The 22,016-nt window shown below is 35.0% G+C and overlaps 1 protein-coding gene across 1 annotated transcript; it reads left to right on the top strand.

Annotated features, from left to right (window-relative positions):
- Positions 1 to 9,272: 9,272 nt before the first annotated feature.
- Positions 9,273 to 21,830, top strand: smarcd1 (SWI/SNF related, matrix associated, actin dependent regulator of chromatin, subfamily d, member 1). Its single transcript, XM_056448116.1, has 13 exons — positions 9,273 to 9,489; positions 12,104 to 12,276; positions 12,382 to 12,424; positions 12,668 to 12,790; positions 12,903 to 13,025; positions 14,390 to 14,506; positions 14,631 to 14,732; positions 14,901 to 15,062; positions 16,028 to 16,125; positions 16,205 to 16,340; positions 18,411 to 18,533; positions 20,469 to 20,570; positions 20,658 to 21,830. The coding sequence occupies exons 1-13, from the start codon at positions 9,313 to 9,315 to the stop codon at positions 20,709 to 20,711; spliced, it is 1,533 nt and encodes a 510-aa protein (XP_056304091.1). The 5' UTR covers positions 9,273 to 9,312; the 3' UTR covers positions 20,712 to 21,830.
- The last annotated feature ends 186 nt before the right edge of the window (positions 21,831 to 22,016 follow it).

Genomic DNA, 22,016 nt, shown 5'->3' with positions numbered 1-22,016 from the left:
TAAGAGACAATTATGAGGAATTTTTACAGCAATCCTTGTTTTAGGTGTATTATTAAGGGAACTGCTAATGCATGTCCCGAATCAATTACAGAACTTCTGGGTCTCCTGGAAGTAAAATATAAGCAACACAGGCTCATTGTGTTACCAGTTTGCCCAATGGCTTACCGTGTACGTTGGCAGACTTGAGACGCAGAACAGAGTTGACCACAGTGTTCAAGTCCAGCAATGAACAATTCCAGTAACCAGGTAAAACAAACCAAAACAAAAATAAATATATAAACTACAGGCTGAAAATGTGGTGAAATCATGTGACGGCCTTTCTTTTACTAGTTTTCTTTCGAAAACACTATTGGATGGGTTTAGGGAAAGGGGTGGGTGGGTCGTTCAGTCAGTCAATCAGTCAGTCAGTCAGTCAGTCAATAGCAAGCTGGCCTAGTCGGCTGAAGTGTATATTGCGCCCTCTGGTAGATTAAAGCGAGAAGAGGACACACAAGATAAATTTGAGATCATCAAAAAGCATACACAGCAGATTTTGGCAGATTTGCAAAAACAAAAAACTGTAAGAAGACGTAGCTCCGGTTATGTATTTCGCTGTCCTCAGAAATGTAGACCTGGGTATGGATCCGCAATGAGCCTGGGTCAGATCGCGTGTAAAACTTTTACGTTATAAAGTAAAATTATTTACCCCGTCCATCTGAACGACATTACCACACCCTAAAACAACGTTCACACAATATATTTTCACGTATTTTAAGAAATGTTGAATTTTTGTTCTCAAACTGCTCTTGTAAGATGTATATACATTTCTTATGTCTCTCATCCAAAGCCTCCATTCCTAAATCCAAAACATCATTTTACAGCTAGTAACATTCGTAGCAAGCTAATGCAGTTAATAAGAGTTATTAATAGAGATCTACCGATCTATCGATTTAGCGATACTTTAACCTGATATTTAAACTTTTTACCACAATCAAAGGGTGCCATCTTGTGAACATTTTGAGAATTGCAGAGAGAATCGCCATTGCAGTAGGTTTCTGAAGAGAGAAGAGACAATAACGGCACGCACAAGTAGCTGAAATTAGTAATCTTTCACGAATTTGCTTACTTATGGTTTTGGATATCGGTTATTGCTCGCATAAACATAAATATTTGGTATGATATTGCTAATATCTATATAAATTGATCACTAATTATTAATATAACAGAAATTAAGTGTCAAAATATTGTGTGTCTGTTCATCTCAACAAAACCTGGTATTATCGCCTCTGCTCATAGAGCACCTACGTTTTAAAAAGCACTATCTCTTACAAAAGCTTGAGTCAATAATGGAAGACTGTTTTGTAAAATAACTTGAAGTCACTTAAATTGTTCAGCGTAAGGATATGGAACTAAAATGTGATCAAAATCAGCCTGGAACTACTTTAGCTCAGCATTTACCAAAGAATAATCCCACACGTTAGAATATTCATGAGACAAGCACAATCAAGCGATCAACATTCCCTTTAGTATAAATCTCAATAATTGATTAGACTGACGATATCATGCTTGTCACCTGATAAGTGATACATTCCTGTGAAATATTATCACATTAACCGCGTGTCACTTAATTTTTCAGATCATCTCAAACTGTGAAAATGGAAGTACCCTATGAGCCTTTTGAGTTCATCACGCTGGTAGTCGCTCAGCGAAAATGAGTTCCTATTCATTTCCCATAATGCAACTGTCAGGAGTTTCTGCCCTTGTGCCAATTTATCCTGTCAGATCTCGTGGCACAATTAGAAGCTGCAGCCGTTTGTCACTGATAAGAGTGTCATCGCGCTCTTTGAGAGGATTAATAATAACTCTAGAGACTCCCTCCCGCTTTATAACCGGGTTGACTGGAGAGACCTTCATTTGCCTTCATGCCAATTTTGCATGCATTCGTTGTATTTCCAAAGCCCTAGTACCTGCCACAGAATGTACGTCAGATTTATCGATAATCATTTTGTGCAGAAAGGTGCTGTAATTTGTTCCACTACAAGATGGTTAAACTAAAAATTCTCTTGCTTCACATTTGATTTAGCTAGTGGGATAAGAATATGGGACAAGCCACAGTAGACAGGTTCTTGTGTGAGTGTGTCTTACCTGCAACATCGCTGGCAGATATGTGAGTGTTCAGGTTGCAGTGAAGGGAGGTAAGTTAGTCATGCGTAAATGAATCAGACCTGAAGGGTTGGCCAATGTGTTCTTCTCCTGCAAGAACACAATCTATTTTAATCTCTTTTATGTAAGGCATTATTTTCCTGGTTTTAATATGTGTAGAAAAACACATTGCCAGGCAAGCTCTTAATTAGAAATTGTTTAACAAGTCAAATTAACCGTGATTTTGCAAGTTTAACAATCGTAGAAAACCTTAATATGTGTAGTAAAAATGTGATCGTGTAAATGAACAATAACCATACAGTTACTACACTTTTAATATAATAAATCATGGCTAATTTTCTAATGGTTGACAGCATACTAATACATAGACTGAAGAATTTTTATGTAATAGCTACATTATTTTATTGTATAACTATACTGTATTCAATATGTGTGGAAAAACATAGCGAGACGAGCCCTTAATTATTGTTTAATCAGTAAAATTAAGCATGGTTTTGCAACACTAACGTTAATATAGTTTGACTGTGATATGTAGTTGTGTAGCCTAATTGTACAACACCACCAGTTGCTACTTTTACTATAATAAACTATGCTGTAAAAAAATTACCAAGACAAGAGAAAGACATGGTAACCGCCTTGACTGAAAAAAACATAGCTTTGAATATGTTTTTCATACGCGTGCTCGCATTGCAGAAACCAGTGACAGGATAACTGTTTGAACAGATATTTAGTCAAACAAACACGGAACAAACTCTTTGTACAGGCTATTCTCATATCTTATTTGTCACAATGAATGTTTTCGTTTCAATTTTGTCGCGTTATCGATGTAATATTGAGTTTAAATAAAAAACAGCCAACATTTTGACGGAGCTAAAGCTTACCTCATGGAGAGCTCCAACCGGAAAAGGAAAGACTACTAATTGCCGCGAGTATAATTACATTGATATCATACGTGGGTTAGAACCCTACATAAAAAATACTATATGCTATTGTTTTAATTAATTTATAGTAATTTAGAGTATTTTTAACCGTAGTAAAGTACTTGAATTAACCTGTTGTGAAAATTCTAGTTGCTGTGGTTACACAACAATCGTAGGCCAAATATCAATTGATTAAATTAATCTATCCAGTTGGTCCAGTATGTAGCAACCATGAGGTCTGTGGGCTTGTGTTATTTATATTTAGTGTGAAATCATAAATCATAATGTTGGAACGGAATAATAAAATTACCTGGCAAAATGAATAAATCTAAGTGTATTGATTCATGGTTGTTTTCAACCTAAAATTATATCTGGAATATATACAATGCTAGAATCACATAGGCCTCCAGTATGATATCATGATTTGCAGTTATTTGTATTGTATAGTGTTTGATATTACGCCTATATGATTGTTGTGTTACCATAGCACGTAGAATTTTAAGAGACTTTGCTAATATCTTGTAAATACACTGAAAATAATATTTCTCCAAAGTTGTTGCAAACCATTTATATGGGTTGAATTTAAACTAATTAAATTTAGTAATGTTCAACTTAATTTGTTTGTTTAAATTCAGCCCAAATAAATTGTTTACAACCACTTAACTTAAAAAAATAGGAAATCCAAGTAATCATCTTTGAATAATTTTTTTTCAGTGACTAGAATAAACTTTACTAGTATGGTCCAAAAATGCTAGTGTTTTCTATAGGCTATATTACTATAGTATTTTAATGGGATGTTTGAAAGTAAAGCAAATAAATTAATCTTATCCACTTGGTCCAGTTTGTGGCAACCATGAGATCTGTGGGCTTGTGTTATTTATATTTAGAACTGAACAATAAAATTACCTGGCAGAATGAATAAATCTCATTTAAGTGTACTGATTCATGGTTGTTTTCAACCTAAAATTATATCTGGAATATATACAATGCTAGTATCACATAGGCCTACAGGATGATATCATGATTTGCATTTATTTGTATTGTATAGTCTTTGATATTAGGCCTATATGATTGTTGTGTTACCATAGCAAGTAGAATTTTAAGAGACTTTGCTAATATCTTGTAAATACACTGAAAATCATATGTCTCCAAAGTTGTTGCAAACCATTTATATGGGTTAAATTTAGTAATGTTCAACTTAATTTGTTTGTTTAAATTCAGCCCAAATAAATTGTTTACAACCACTTAATTTAAAAAAAAGGAAATCCAAGGAATCATCTTTGAATTATTTTTTTTTTCAGTGACTAGAATACACTTTACTAGTATGGTCCAAAAATGCTAGTATTTTCTATAGGCTATATTACTATAGTAATTTATGGGGTGTATGAAAGTATATAGCAAATAAATTAATCTTAACCACTTGGTGCAGTATGTGGCAACCATGAGATCTGTGGGCTTGTGTTATTTATATTTTAGTATATTTATATATTAGTATGAAATCATAAATCATAATGTAGGAACTGAATAATAAAATTACCTGGCAGAATGAATAAATCTCATTTAAGTGTGTTGATCCATGGTTGTTTTCAAACTAAAATTATAACTGGAATATATACAATGCTAGAATCACATAGGGCTACAGGATGATATCATGATATGCAGTTATTTGTATTGTATAGTCTTTGATATTAGGCCTATATGATTGTTGTGTTACCATAGCAAGTAGAATTTTAACAGACTTTGCTAATATCTTGTAAATACACTGAAAAAAATATTTCTACAAAGTTGTTGCAAGCAATTTATATGGGTTGAATTTAAACTAATTAAATTTAGTACTGTTCAACTTAATTTGTTTGTTTAAATTCAGCCCAAATAAATTGTTTACAATCACTTAACCTTAAAAAAAAAAAAAAAAAAAAAAAAAAAGGAAATCCAAGGAAATAATCTTTGAATTTTTTTTTCAGTGACTAGAATACACTTTACTAGTATGGTCCAAAAATGCTAGTGTTTTCTATAGGCTATATTACTATAGTATTTTTATGGGATGTTTGAAAGTATAAAGAAAATAAATTAATCTTATCCACTTGGTCCAGTATGTGGCAACCATGAGATCGGTGGGCTTGTGTTATTTATATTTAGTGTGAAATCATAAATCATAATGTAGGAACTGAACAATAAAATTACCTGGCAGAATGAATAAATCTCATTTAAGTGTATTGATTCATGGTTGTTTTCAACCTAAAATTATATCTGGAATAAATACAATGCTAGAATCACATAGGGCTACAGGATGATATCATGATATGCAGTTACATGGCGAACAGCATAAGTTTGAATACATGAAAAGTCTCAAAGAAGTGACTATATAACAGCGTTTCTTAAGTGCTGATAGCTTGACCCAGTGCTTTCTTGAAACTGAGCTTTAACTGAAAATATTTACCTTGAATGTGGTAAATCTCAACAAGAAAAGAGGGTGTTAAACGGCCATATGTGAAGGTATTGATGTTCATATTTGTGTTTGTTGATAAGACATGTGGGTGGAAAGCAGGCCACCTGCTATACAGTAACCTACCAACACTCTCAGATATTCCATGTTTCTGATATCTTCACTCAGAATAGGCATATCAGAATATTCTCTTGAAATTTGTTGGCCTATACTCAAATCAGCCAGAAAGTATATTCAAAATGCCAAATGAAACCTTTTAAACTGCTGTGGAAGAAATGTTACCATTTAAAAAGGATATAGTTAGAATATTTACTCAACGCTAAAGAAGATAGTTTGAAGAAAGCTGAAAACCTGTAACCATTGACTTCCACAGTAGAAAAACTAAACAAATAGTCTACTATGAAAGTCAATGGTTACAGGTTTCCAGCTGTCTTTATATATTTTGTGCTTAACAGAAGAAAGAAAATCAAACAAGTTTTGAACAAGCGAAAGGTACAGAATTTTCTGCAATATATTATTTTTTATATGACCTACTCGACAAATGTGTTATTGGTTTCTGGGAGCCTTACAAGTGTCTAGGTGAAACTGAGACAAAGAAATTGCAAATATGTGGTTGTTTTATTAGAATTGGAAATGTCATTTCTTCAATAGTCTCAATGGAAACTTTTTTTTTTCCAGGAATGCATCACACCTCGTGCAGATATATTTGCACAGTGAATTAAGCGAAAGATTTTAGAGTGTGCTAATGGGAAAGAGCTTAATGATAGCGCTAGAGTGTTTGTGACCAATGAAGTGTGACTTATGGACTTGACAGGAAGCTGCTTGGCCCTTTTAATCAAAGCAGTGAGTGCTTATTTGAACCACTCTGAGTGCGCATAAATCTGTGCGTTAGGATGTAAGCCCAGATGTCAAAATGAAAGATGCCTTGACTTTCTGCCTTGATCTGATCTGATTCTGAAGTTCATTTTTAAATAATTCAGCAAGTGATGTTTGATTCATGTCACCGCTGTAGATTATGTCCTTTGACCCTTTCTCATAAATGCCTCCTTTTAATTTTGCTCTTACTTATAAAGACAAAAATAAAAAATAAAAATTCTGAAACGAGGTATAATTATTAATTTGCCTAATTTATTGTAAAATCGGCGTAATTTACTGTAGCCTAATAAAGGTTGATATGTTTATAGATCAGAATAGTTGGTTTTAAAAAAATAAACAGAAGTTGTTAACTGTTTATTAGTGTTTGGCTCCCTCTATTGGATGTAGTGTGAATGTGTTCACATCCGTTTGGACAACGAGTAAAAAATAAAATAGTTTGTTTTATTTGGGAGTATTTTGTGAGGATTGTGCTAGTTCCAGAAAATTGTGTTGGATTACAGCCTTTATGTTTTTACAAATAAAATCTGTAGAAAAATTAATAATGTCCTGTCAGCAAATGTCCTTTATCAAGTGGATGCTGATTAATTAAAAATAACAAGTGATTCATAAAAAATGACAAAAAATTATGTAATATATTTGTAATGTAATCATTTCTGATTACAACAACATTTTTATTATTAATAAATATAACCATTCTTAAAGAAATCTCATTCTTAAACTAACTTTTCTTTAAATTTCTTAAATGTTGATATTACTATATAAGACAATAAGACGACATTAAAATATAAACAACATTTCTGTATTATAGCATATAAATATAACAAAAACAATAAAATAAAATCCTAAATTTTTTATATAGAATCTCGAAAGAAATTCTCAAATAAATAAACAAATAAAATATCTGTATATAGTATTATTTTATTTTCTTCGGTATGGTAAAATATTGAGAGCGAATTTTTACTTTTCAAAGATTTTATTAACGAAAATTAAATATTCTTCTTTATTCTAAAGATTTACATTTAGGCTATATATTTATGCATGAAAACATCACAAAGAGCAATACTTAATTACTGAATACAGAAATTTAATTAAATACCATTATGATAAAACGTTATATATTAAAATAAAAAATAATAATCTAAAAATGGTTAAGTATTGTGACAAAACCTTTTTTTAAATCTATTGCATTCTTTTTTATTATTATTATTATTCTAAGAAACTGTATAACACTATAAAGAATAAAGTAAAGTGAACAATTCTTATACGCAATATTCACACTGGATAAACAGGAAAGAAGAGTGAAACAAAGAAAAAGAAAATACAATAGAAAAAACTGTAATACAATAAAAAAAAACAGGTGCATAATAGACCTCATCATATTTTTTCGGAAGCACATTTCATATTATCAATTGATCTAAGTGAATCAATTAAATGTTCTATTTCACACAAGAAGTCTATAAGAGTTGGTATCTTTTTAAGAAACCTCTGTTTGTGAAAGTTAGATTTCACAGAAAGTATAACAAAATTCATAAGTAGCTTCTAATGATTTGTTTTATTTTTCAAAATAACATCCTTAAGGTGCAAATTACAACTTATATTAACCTTGAAAACGATATTTGAAATATAAACGTAAATCATTCCAAACAGTGATGATATATTGCATGTCTAATTCTTCTACAGGTTTTTTTTTATTAACTTTAGAAACAGGGGATACCTAAAACATGTCATTTCTACTAATATTATGTGACTTGACAACAAATAAATATATATTCATTGTACAGCTAGTTACACAAAATGTAACAACATTTGGTAAGACTTTATTTTAATCTTGCACATTTTGTTGACTAAAAGTTGCATTACAACTACATGCTAATTAATTTTCATTTGAGTATTAGTAGACTGTCTGCTTAATATCAGCTGAAACTGCTCCTTTAATAGACATTTAACTGACTGTAAGAAACTTTGCAAGTACATGTCAACTAACCCTAACCCCAACCTAACAGTCTACTTTTAATCTAATGAGAATTAGTTGGCTTGTAGATGCAATGTAACTTAAATTCAACAAAATGCATTAAAGGGACAATCAAAATAAAGTGATACCCACACTTTTTTTTAATCTAATGAAAGAATAAAAATACTTCAAGAAAAAACTAAATAAATCACAGCAAATAAAACATAAATATCTGAAAACGTAAATAAATTATTAGAATGTTATACAGACGTGCCAAAAGGGTTCTGATAATTCAAAAGTAATGCTTAAAACAGTATTTTTTTAGCAGCACAGTTGTTTAGCAGCTTTCTTATTTAACAGTAGGCAGACAGATTTAAATTAATATAAATTTTTATAAAATTAGGCCTACACTCAAAAATTCTACAATTGTGAAGATGGAAAAGGCCACAAAGAGTTAAAAAAAATTAACACTTCCTCTGACTCCCAAATCAAAAACAATACATTAATTGTCCTTAAATCAAAAATTAAGCTGAAAATACAAGATACTTCTTTAGTCCAAATGTTTTTTTTTTTTTTTTTTACAAAATTGCATTCTAGAAATAAATGTGCTGTTGTTTCCAGATTAGAACTACAGAATGTGCATTGCGAAGAAATGTTTAGATTAAATTTAGACAGTAAAGACTTACAGGGATTGTAATTATGAAGTATTTGAAAATAAAGTTCTTTTATCTTATTAGGTAGCCTACCAAAAACATATTCATACCAACAGAAACTGGTAAATTAATTTACACTCATAAAATGTTTTAGGCTACAAGCTAAACAAAACTTCTAATGTATCTTCAGCGCAAGCGCGTTCTCTCTTCACATCTCGCGAGACTCTACCTCAGCTCTGAACGCTAGTGCTCTTCAAATCTCGCGATACTAGTTTCAAGTCTCACCGGTGGTTTTCTGTCTGTTTGCGGCTCGCGGAGAAGAAGATGGCGGCGCGGAGTGGTTTTCAGCCTGCGACACCCGGTGGCGGCGGAGCCCCTATGGGACCAGGCCCGCCAGTAGCCGGTGCTGGACCCGGTATGGTTCCCGGTACACCCTCAGGACGGATGGGACCAGGCGGCCCGCAGAACCACATGTACCGATCACCGATGCCCGGTTACCCGGTAAGGCGCGAGGAGAACAAAGAAGCAGCCGCGCATAAACTGAAGACTTTAGTTTCAAATTCTGAATGCAGAATTTGCTTGTTTATTCAAAGCGTCAACCTTTAATCAGTTTAAGATGGTTTCTAAAGTGTTAAATTGAGAATATGCTGTATTATTATGCTCGTCTGCGGTTGCGTTGCTTACAGTTTGGTTCAATGCTAAGCGTCAAACTTCATTTCAGTAAACCAGATATTAGATTATTTGTGTGTGTTTCACTTGAGAATGACTTGAGGGATGTTAATCTGCAGTTGGTTTTGATGCTGTAAACAGAGTTCCTGCAGAAGCACTGTTTGTAACCGCGCGGCCTACAGGAGCATCATGATGATGGCTTTGGTTGCATTGATGACCAGTGTTTTCATACTAATTTGATGTATTAAGCGTATCACATGAGTGCAATTATGGGCGGACATCTGCTTTGCATTTTTAGTTAGCTAAATATTGATTTCAGCATGTTGTTTAAATGAAAATTCTTGACTTAAAAAAAACTTTGAGAATAATATTTTTTTCTCCAGTTTACTACTAGCTATATTTGTTTACTAGCTAATTGTTAGAAGAACAATTTGAGATTGAATTTTGAGTGATCATCTTCTCCAGCATGATTTGAGATGTTTCAGTGACCGTCTGCACCCACAGTCAGATGATCAGCAGATAGAGTTAAAGTTTGTTTTATATTCCCACATTTGGACTGTCCCCTTAATAATATAATTTCATAAAAGTATTATTTGCAAACACTAAATAGCAAATTAATATTAGCAGCCAATGACTATCAAAGTACAACATTGTTCACAGTCAAATAAACAGTGTTAATGTTGTTTTCAAGTCATACTTGCATGCTAATTCCGATCGAATATTCAAAGTAACATGTTAAACAATATATAGAGACTTCTAAATGAACGAATGTGCGAATATAAAACCAGCTTTACCTCTATGATCAGCTGCACATATTTTATTAGTGATGAACACAATTGTGTGCACTTAATTGTATTCGAATTACAGTTGAATTAGCATTCAAAAATTAGCACGACTTAATTAAATTAGCATTCAAAAACCTGCTTTTATCACTGCTGAAAATCTGTTGAGTTGTTCCACTATTTAAAAAGAAATGTCAAGCTTCACATAGCATAAAGTATGTGGAGAATCTGTGGCCTCATCTTGTGTTCAAGGCTGAATTGGGTTTTGCAATTTCTGATGCCTGTGTACATTCTTCGGTGAAGCCTTGAATTCATGTACTCATTTATTTAGCAGAAAAGCGTCAGTATTTCACGTTTGTCCACCAGATATTTCTTTGTTTTGCTTTCTGCAGTTGTTTGGTTTGAGATTCAATGGTATTTGTTGGTTCACTTAAAGGAATAAAGATGTAGTTGAGGAATGATATGAGCATTTTACTCTATGCTTGATTTAATTGTCTTTAAATGCATTGCTTGCCCTCTTTTTGGTGCCATCTCTCAACACGACTAGACCTTAAGTATTCAGATCTTGATGTTTTCAATAAGAGGGGAACTATCAGGCAGAAAAATACAAGGTTAACCACAATTACATGATAAAAACAAACTATTAAATCTTGTCTTGGCAATCATCTAGGTGGTTGTTATTGCAGAATTTCCGACAGGCCTATCAGCAGCTTAATGCAAAGTGAAGGGTTGTTGTATAGCCCAAAAGGTAAAATTCTGTGTAAAAAAAACTGTCTGGATATACTTTATCCTGCTTATTACATGTCTGCTTCTCATAATGCATAGAAAATTAGGCACAAAACACTGTTCTAAGCAGACAGAAACAAAAATGGCAGAATAAAGCATACTCTAACCCAGTGTCTCTCAACCATGTTTCTGAAACACCACCAGATCTGCAATTTTCCATGTCTCCTTAACCAAACATACCTGGTTCAGATCATCAGCTCATTAGCACAGACGGAAAGACCTGTAATGGGTGTGATCGACAACGAAGACATCCAAAACATGCAGTGTTGTCGGGCCTCCAGGAATGTGGTTGAGAAACACTGCTCTAACCCAGTGTTTTCCAACCCTGTTCCTGGAGGTACACCAACAGTTCATGTTTTAGATGTCTCCCTCATCTGACCCATTAACTTCAGGTTTTGGAGTCTCTTCTAATGTTCTGATGAGTTGTTTCAGGTGTGTTTGATTAGGGAGAGAATGAAACTGTACTGTTAGTGTGCCTTCAGGAACAGGGTTGGGAAATTCTGCTCTGACCTATATATTCAGTCACAAGATGGCACCAAACTGTCAGTAACAGTCAGAAGCATATAAATCTAGATGTGAACATGTTCACTGAGGGTCAAGATGAAGTAGTACCTGGATGAGCCTGTGTTGTTTAAATGGTTATCTCAGAATAACATACCTTGCCATGATTAATCAAACAGAATTAATTATTGCAGACAGTAGTGTAAAAAAATTGAGCTAAAATATATTTAAACCTGCTGAAATGTATGTCTATAAAAATCATGTAATGATTTATTTCGGCCATACATCCCAAATTTTATTATACATGATGAACGTTTAATAACTGGTGCATAAATGCAGTAATTCACCCATTTGGACCTTTTGTTCCTAATTTGCAGAGACCAGGAATGCCTCCAGCCAGTCGTATGACTCCTCAGGGACCCTCCATGGGGCCCCCAGGTTACGGGGCCAGTCCTGTTTCCCGCCCTGGCATGCCAGTAATGGACCCGTCCCGCAAACGTCCAGCGCCAAATCAGATACAACAGGTTCAACAGCAAAATCGCAACCAACAGTAAGTCCAATTGAGGGATTAAACCTGATGCTTATTTCAATATAACAGTAGTCTTTTAAAATGCCTGATTGGATTCTTTCTCATGCTGCTATTTTTGTGTTTTAGTGCCAAGAAGAAGAAAATGGCAGATAAAATACTACCTCAAAGAGTAAGTGAACGTGAAACTGTCTTTTTTTTGTTGTCCTTTTCTTGTTGAAGTAGTATTCTAGATAAACTAATCTAAGGTTTAATCAAATGAATAGATTGACACCACAATGTTTTGCAAATGTTATTTTTATTTAATGTAATTGGTTTGCCTATTTTGTCATTTTTCTTGCCCAATCAAGTTAAATGTTATATAAAAGTTGTGAAAATGCTCTTTGATTATTTAGATTTCTCTGCTTTATTTCAGATCAGAGAGCTTGTCCCGGAGTCTCAGGCTTATATGGACCTGTTGGCGTTTGAGAGGAAGCTTGACCAAACCATTATGCGCAAACGACTTGATATTCAGGAAGCTCTCAAGAGACCCATTAAGGTACTTTTTGATTTGTTGCTAACATTGAGTGCATTTTAGTCATTTGATCTTTTAAGGAGGACAATATTGCTGTGGTTCATGTGCTTGAACGGGATCTGTTTGTTCCTTGCAGCAAAAAAGAAAACTCAGAATATTTATCTCCAACACATTCAACCCTGCCAAGCCAGATGCAGAGGACGGCGAGGGAACTGTTGCATCTTGGGAGTTGCGTGTGGAGGGGCGGCTTCTTGAAGATGTGAGATTCTGTCATTTCAATGGCTTTAAAGGGATGGTTCACCCCAAAATGAAAATTACCTTATTTTCTCTTGTGTGGATTTAAACCTTTTAAAAGTTTTTATTATATGTTGAACATAGGGGTGGGCGGTACACCGGTGTCATAGTCATCACCGGTGTGACATTGCGCCACAACATGGATTTTCTAATACCGTCAATACTGTAATAAATCAATTATGTGCCTTGAACGGCTGCATTTACATCAATAATAGCTAATTCTAAATAATAAGGCATTCAATTTTCTTCAAACGTTCAGTTGTGGTCTGAATACATGTACTTATACTACAGGGCTCAAAATTGCAACCATTTTGGTCGCATGAGCGCCCGAAATTTAATCTATGCGCCCTCATAATATATTTGGGAGCATTTGTGTGTCTGAATATAATGGTTGTAGTGCAATCTGATTTGATTTTCTCTAAAACTTGCTGAATCGCTCTACCCTGCTGCTGTATTGGTTCATATTAGCTGTCAGTCACTCAACGCTTCCTGCTGTCAGATAACAGGGAGCTTTTGTTACTGCAGGAAATGCAAACGGCTGAAGAGTGAAAAGTGCACAGGTTTGCAAACCTCACCTAAAGTTATAATAATAATAATAATGGCGCAGATGACAGCGATCATGACATGAGGTAAATGTTGATCCACCAGCTGAGATCAATCGAGTGTTTTCGGAGAAGGTGCCCGAATCTCGATGCGTTGCATTCACCGCGTGTTCCGCGCAAATGTCCGCTAAATATAAAATCTAACACTGTACACATCATCGCCAAAGAAACTCACCTTTACTAAGTTTACACTGAAACTACAGCTCATAACAAAGAGCGGAATTGCGCTGGTGGTCATCATGAGAATCCTGCTCTGTCTGCTCATAAATTGGTGCGGCTGACTCGCCTGCTTTAATCCACCAACACAGAGAAATGAAGATCAGCTCATAACGAGACTGAGCATTTACAATGACCCAAACCAAAACTTTTAAAGAGTGATAGAAGTGAGACTTTCTTTTGTCCGTTCTTCCTTGAGATGTATATTATTTTGCTATTGAAAGTAATACCATGATATTATACCGTCACCGTTCAAAAGATGAAAAATACCGTGATATTAATTTTAGGTCATATCGCCCACCCCTAGTTGAACGCAAAAGATGGTTTTGAAGGATGATTTTTGCCAGCAACCAGATTTCTTTCTAAATATCTTGATCTGAACAAGTGTGAGTTAATGATGACCATTTGTTCACTTTTGGGCAAACTATCCCTTTAAGTCAAACCCCTATTTGTTTCTGTAGATGTGTACTATTTTTATTTGCAAAACTCTGAATGCATTTCTTTGTTGCAGACTGCTGTGTCCAAGTATGAAGCCACCAAGCAGAAGAGGAAGTTTTCTTCTTTTTTCAAGTCTTTAGTGATCGAGTTGGACAAAGACTTGTATGGACCTGACAATCATTTGGTTGAGGTGAGAAGCAGAAATTGTGTTTCTCAAGTGTAGTACTTTAAACTTAGTTTATTGCTGTGCTGTCAAGTAGATCCCCACTGCTGTCACTTGTGTGCCATTTCTCACATCTTTGTATTCATTTCAGTGGCACAGAACAGCCACAACTCAGGAGACAGATGGATTTCAGGTCAAGAGGCCTGGGGATGTTGGGGTCCGCTGTACTGTACTGCTCATGCTGGACTACCAGGTAAACTTAAACAATAATTGTGCTAATGGCATATTTATTAGCATTTTTGTTCCTGAGAAATCACCAGCAGGTGGCGCCACCTTATCTTGAGAAATACCTGTACTGGATGATGTCTTGGATATTGTTTAGTGTATATGTGACTAATGGAAGAAATCAATCTCTTTCTAGCCCCCTCAGTATAAGCTGGACCCCCGTCTGGCCCGGCTGCTGGGTATCCACACTCAGACCCGGCCCGTGATCATTCAGGCTTTGTGGCAGTATGTGAAGACCCACAAACTCCAAGACCCTCATGAACGAGAGTTCATCAACTGTGACAAATACCTCCAGCAGGTAACGAATGTCATGGATTTTTAATTATGGGAACTAATGAATGAAGATTTAAACTGGAAAGGCCTGTTTAGACAGGAATGGTGACATTCGGGTCTTGGTGAATGGAGAATGTGGGAATATAAAACTGCTTTAGTTGATAAATAAAGACTAGTAATACATTTCAGTCATATCAGAAAACTGCTGTGAAACTAACATTTTAAATATCTGATCCTGAATGGCTATAGTTCAACTTTTTAATTCATTCAATAACTAGCACTTCTACTTAGTCTAGATCTTGGAAACAAACTCCATTTTCAGTTCTTCTCTTCTCATTCTATGTGTTTAAAATCCATGAGTTGACTTGTTTTATTTTAGATTATTGGCTCAATAGTTTGAATTCGTCTTGCATCTTAGAACAAATAAGTTGGTTCTAAATTTTTGAAAGCTGTTAATTCTTCTCATTGAAGATGTTGTTGGTTCTGATGATTATTTATTTTAACCAAACTCTTGTCTCCTTGTTCTACATCTTTGCAAAACCCATTGTCAGTTCTTCTCATTCTAAAGGTTTTAAATTCAATTGACGTTTTCTTAATCTCCTCAGATCTTGTAAATATAATGATAGTTGGTTCTGTTTGTTCTGGGTGTGTTCTTCTCATTGTCAATCTTACAGTCCCTAAAGTTTTTTTTTTCTTTTCGTTATGATATTTTATTTTTTAAGTTCAATGATTAAACCTTCTTGTTTTAACTCTTTGAAACAAACCCAGTAATTGTCAATTCCAGATGTTTTAAATGCAGTAATCAACAGGTTGTTCTTTCTAGATCTTTGAAACCCAAATGTTCAAAGATTTTGAAATCAATAATCTGTTATAGATATTTAAAACCTGATAATTGTCTGTTCTTGCAAATGCAGATCTTTTAAAATCCAGTTGCTGTCAGGTCTTCATGTACATCTTTGAAACTATAAACATTTGTTGCTCTCATTCTAGATTTTTGAAACCCAGAGGATGAAGTTCTCTGAGATCCCTCAGCGGCTGCATGCCCTACTGATGCCTCCAGAACCAATCATCATCAACCACGTCATCAGGTACCCACTGATAAGATGTTATTCAGAATCACCATCTTCCCTATCTGTTACATCATCTAAACTGCTGTTTGCTTCTCAGCGTGGATCCCAATGACCAGAAGAAGACTGCATGCTATGATATCGATGTGGAAGTGGACGACACCCTGAAGACCCAGATGAACTCTTTCCTGCTTTCCACAGCCAGTCAGCAGGAGATTGCAGGCCTCGACAACAAGGTTCGAAAGTTTAACCAAGTTCAGAAAGTTGTGTCTTTGTTCTGGCTGGATAAACAGTCCTCAAAGTGTTTGGCGTGCCACCACAGGGGAGAGCGTTACCTTTTTTTCTGCTCTGTTGTTTTGTGGCTTGGTCTGCTGCATATCAAAGTGACTCTTGGCAGTGGTCAGAATGTTTGAGCAGATTTGTTATGTATATACAAGAGGTGTGGTGCAGGAGAAAGGGTTCTGCTTTTCGTCATCTCCAGTCATGTTTTGTCATATTGTATTTTAAAGTGTCCTAATATTGTGTTTGAGTCCCTTACAGCAGGTTTGAATGCATTTAAGTTTAGAAAACATTGTAATTTTCTCAGAATGTGCCACATTTTTTTAATATAATAATGTTTTAGGGGTTTTTCACCTTTATTATGATAGGACAGTATAGATTTCAGACAGGAAAGCATTGGGAGCAGAGAGAGGGGAAGGATTGGCAAAGGACCTCAAGCCAGGAATTGAACTGGGGTCGCCGTGAGCATGTCGGTGCTATATGTCGGTGTACAGTACCACTTATTAATTTATAAGAAATGTTTTGCAATGATTTTGGATATTTATTTGAAAATTAAAGGCTTTAAACCCCTCACTTAAATAATGCAACTCTGCTGTCATTGGACAGCTTACTATTAAGTCTGTTTTGATTGGTCTTTCAATGTCTCAAATGAAATGTCAATTTCAGAGTCTTAATATGTCTTTGGTCAGTTGGGAATATGGAAATCTGTTGATTTAAGTGTGCTGATGTAGATCATGAAGATTTGAAAATATAATGATTTATTAAAGTGATTCATATCTATTATGTTTTGAGAGACAATTGCTTTGTTTCTATCTAAAGATATAAGCTAAACTTGAAAACTGAATTGTTACATAAAACATTTACGAATGAAGCAGCATTTCTATCCAGTAAATTGAAGAGACTAAAATAGTCACTTATTGATAAACTGGCACCACATATCAAAAAGAAAAATGGAGTTTGCTAATGTAGTTGAAGCCACTTGGGGCCTTTTTCTTATATAACAATTATTTGTGCTTTGAAATCCAATGAATGCAGTTAAAACAGCCTTTTTAGAGACACAATACCATTCTGGAGGTAATAATTTGGCAGACTTTGGCTAAGACATTTTAGAATGACCAAAGCAACGAGGATAGAAACTTAGGATATATATATATTTTTTTTCATGTTTACATTGAAGGGTACTTGCAAAACAACAAATGAGATCTTTCTTGAAAACCCATGTGATCTGCTCTTTAATGTTGTTCATCTTTATTTGCTGAGAGTCTTTAGTAGTCAAGTAACCGCTTCAGGGACGGCAGCCGGACTCACTATGGATAAATTGTTGCCACAGTGACTCCAAAGTTAATGTGATCATGGTTTTCAGCTCGAGTGATTATGAATTGGTTAAATCAGTAAGATAAATCAGCTGTAGGTGAAAGTTCAGTTCCTTTTTATTTCTTCCATAAAAGTTTATATGCCCAACGTTCATTTAAAACGTGGATTTATAGTGGTGATATAGATATAAAGTATGTGTATTGGTCTCTATTGTTTTTTTTTATCCTAATTGAATACATTTGTCAAAATTACTCCCAAATTTGTTTTTGTGCCAAAGAAAGTTACTCTCTCAGGTATTGCCTAATCTTATATTTGTCAAACGCGAGTGTTTATAAGTGTGGGGTTTTTGTATTGATTACTTATCTGATTTTACTAAATAGTGCTGAGAACTTTCACACACAAGTTTGACCAATTTATTTTTTGGATGTTCACCTTTGATCCACTTCAGTCAGTTGTCAATTTGCAACAGTCTAAATCTCTGTCATTCCCAGTCAGTGGTTGAACTTTGTACTTGGTGAAAGTTGGTGTTTATGAAAGAGGTGAGATTGCAGCAAAACCTCTTCGATTGAGTATGATTGCTTTTATATGAGCTCAATAACGAAGTTCATATTGAGTACACGTAGTTAGTGGACCAGCACTAACTGTCTTATAATTAAAGTGTTGTATAATGGTAAACACGATCACTCAAGCCAGTTGTTTACTTGTTCCCTCAGATTCATGAGACCATCGAAACCATTAATCAACTGAAGACTCAGAGGGAGTTCATGTTGAGCTTTGCGCGAGACCCGCAGGGCTTCATCAATGACTGGCTCCAGTCGCAGTGCAGAGACTTGAAGGTGAGACCAAAAACGTTAAAAAACTTTAAGACCTAAGCATCATACTAACATATTTTGTGAGGATATCATGTTTTTATAGCTTTTAAAGGCACACAGTGTGTCCGTGGGGTCTTAAAGTCTTAAAATGTCTTCATTTCAAAAGTAGGGCTGCGTCCGAATCACCTACTACTACTCAGTTGGTACTGCATTTGAATTTAAACGTACTACTCTGCCATTAGAAAAGTATGTTCTATACAGTATGAATGGAATTTGGACGTACTACATTTGCCATTTTGTCATGGTGACCTACCTGCGTGAGTGGCATCGCTTCACTCCCATTCATGAATTCTCTTGTGGGACTGCATGGGATGCACACTTCAGAATCTTGCCGGAAGTAGTAGGTTATTTGGGTACTTCTCGCATACTATATAGTAAGGAAGTATGCGATTTCAGACACAGACAAGATTTTAGGCCTTAGTCTTAAATTCACTAAAATCGGGTCTTGTAGGTCTTAATTAATTGTAAACGGGTCTTAATATTCCCATGTCCATGTAAATCTACTCAATCGTGCCAACAGTTTGCCACCAATTGCCAACGATCCATCTCAATAGAACTGTTGGTGATTGGACCCACTTACAATTATTTAAGACCTACAAGACTGGATTTTAGGGAATTTAAGACTAAGGCCTAAAATCTTGTCTGTGTCTGAAATCGCATACTTCCTTCCTTTATAGTATGCTATATAACTATTTACTAATATGATTTTATTTTCGGCCTTACAGTAATATTTATTGTTAAAAGTTCTCAATATTTATAGGCCTCATATGGTGAGTACGCTGACCTGGACAGACTGTTGTGCGTACATTTAGTTTATTATAGTTTTTAAAGATTTTTTTTCAGGATAAGTTATGTTGGGTTATCTAGGGTTTGCTTGTTTTGACAATTTATTTGAAATATGTGGCTAAGAAATAACTAATTATAATATAGTATAAAAAAGTTCTCTATAACTCTGAAATTTCATTCATAATGGTCTTAATAAGCTTTAAAAAAGTCTTAAATTTGACTTTGTGAAACCTGCAAAAACCCTGCTAATTCAGCAGTCATATTTTAATGATGCTGTGACTGACTGTGGATTCATGGGAGTTGTGGGTTTTTATCATCCTATGGGATACCTGCAGAAACCATGTTGATGGATAAGCTAAAGTATTCAACACTTATTATCATGGTGGTATAAAGACGAGTAAGGCTGGAAGCGAAGCGCTGAACAATTGCTGATAAGAGACGAGCTTGACATGGCACGAAAGCAGCTGAGGTTTTATTGTGCCAAAATCCACCACTTCCAAGTGTCTTTGCGGTTGAGCTTTTTTTTTCTATAAAACCAAACCCGAATATAGAGGGTATGAGACGTCATTAGCATGAGCACAGCACACACGGTCTCACTAAAAATGCTTATTTTACTGACTTTGAACAGTTTTGGAAATATTTGGCATAATGTCGTTACTAAAGTCCAGTAGTCTCTAATGTTGTTTGTGTATTTTAATGAAAACCCTAATATATTGTGTCTTTAAGCGGCATTATTTATAAAAATGTGTAGTAAAGGTGCTTGTAGAAATGGGTTGTGTAACCTTCACCCAGACTCAGTCTTTCTCCATTTGTATGTTTGCTCACAATGTTAGTTGGTGGACTGACTGGACTTTTAATGACTTCGGGGGTTGGGAGTATTTTTTAGAGGCGTTTGTGAGAGATGTTGCATTTTTAAAAGGCTAGGGGAGAATCAAACTTGCTATCATTTCCTCAAGCTTAATTTATCCATCTAAAAAATGTACCATCTGTTGCAAAGCAGTTGCTTGCTCTTCCTTGGGATTGCACATTGTGTCTGAGAGTGTTTCGCTCTGGACAGAAGCCATTAATCAGTAACCGTTGTTCTGCTGACGTCTGAATTTGGTGTCCTTGCAGACGATGACGGATGTTGTCGGAAACCCAGAGGAGGAAAGAAGAGCCGAGTTCTACTACCAGCCTTGGGCTCAAGAGGCCGTGTGTCGTTATTTCTATTCAAAGGTGATGCTTTATACTTTGCAGTTCTTATTTACTCTTAACGTTGCATCCATTTTAATTGAGGCTTCTCACATATTCTCATTCTCTCAGGTCCAGCAAAGGAGACAGGAGCTGGAACAGGCTCTTGGCATTCGAAACACATAAGCAAGCCTGTGGCTGTTATGACACAGGACCAGAGGGGATTCTGGGTAGCGAATTTTCTGCTGCTTGGTGCTGCAGATGCTGATCACTACAGTTTTATTACGGTTTATCTTGTGCTGTCCTGCTGTAGCTGCCCAGGAGTGACCCTTCATAAGGAAATTACCTTATTTTTGTTGTGACTCCGCCAAAATAACAAACCCCTTGAAATTCTGTTGTCCCACTTGATTTTTACCTGATTCAAGCTAGATGATTTAGCAATGCTGTTGTTTTCCGACCAAACTGACATGCTTTTTTTACCATTAATATCGTGACTTCAAACAAAAATGGTAAAAAATATTCTCCGTTCATAGCTTCTTGGGGTCGTTTGATTTTGAAATGATCGATATTGTCTTTGATATTTTAATGTTCTCATAATATTGACTTTATGAAGATCTAGTCTAGTTAAGCATAGATGACTGATAATGATGTAGTGTAGTACCTCAGCTCTGTGAAGATGAATTATTCGGAGGAAGTTCCTTGAACGAGCGCGTTGGCATTAAAGGTGGGCTCACCGGTTAACATTCTCTGCAATGACTTGGAGAACTCATCTGTTCAATAACCGTTTTAGATCCACAAGATTAGATGTACTGCTGATCCACCTGTTTGATTACAGGTCTGTTGGGCACAAGCTTTGTCTTGGACTGTAAAGTACTTCCACTCTAACCTCGCTGTAATATGTATTAATATATTTAGAGAATTGCCTATATGGTTTGTTGGTTCGTTTTGATTTTCATTTCGTCATTTTGAAAAATAAAAATAAAAGTAACATGAAATAAAAAACCTGCCAATGCAAGTACTACCTGTCCATGGCTACCCAAAAATCATGTTTAGGAATACTATCAAGTGTTTTAATATTTAATTGATGCACTGCTGATAGGCCATGGGTTCTTCCACTAAAGTAATTCAAGCATTTAGAAGCCAAGTGCTAAAAACTTTAACATTCTGAGTAGTTTGTTTTCTTTAAGTCATGCGTTTGCTTTTATTTTATATCTTTTTAATCCTTTTTTTTCCCTTTAAAGGACCAAATGTTGTATTTCTGTTAGCCCTTGTGTTATAATAAAGATTATCTTGTATTGATGCTCACTTTGGTGTTGAATGTGCTCGCTAAATTTTTTTTTCTTGAGGCCTAATGACGATTTTCAACAATGACTCCAGATTTTTGTTGGAAACCCCACATATATTTAACTTTTTAAACACTTGCGACGTGCTAACAGCTTAATAGCTAAAATTGGTAATTGTAAATCGAATGTTCGAGGGTTTGCTAATATT

Source organism: Danio aesculapii, chromosome 22, assembly GCF_903798145.1.
Source record: "Danio aesculapii chromosome 22, fDanAes4.1, whole genome shotgun sequence".
NCBI classification, from domain to species: domain Eukaryota; kingdom Metazoa; phylum Chordata; class Actinopteri; order Cypriniformes; family Danionidae; genus Danio; species Danio aesculapii.
Note: the sequence above shows the minus strand (reverse complement) of the source record. Positions and strands in the feature narration are given on the sequence as shown.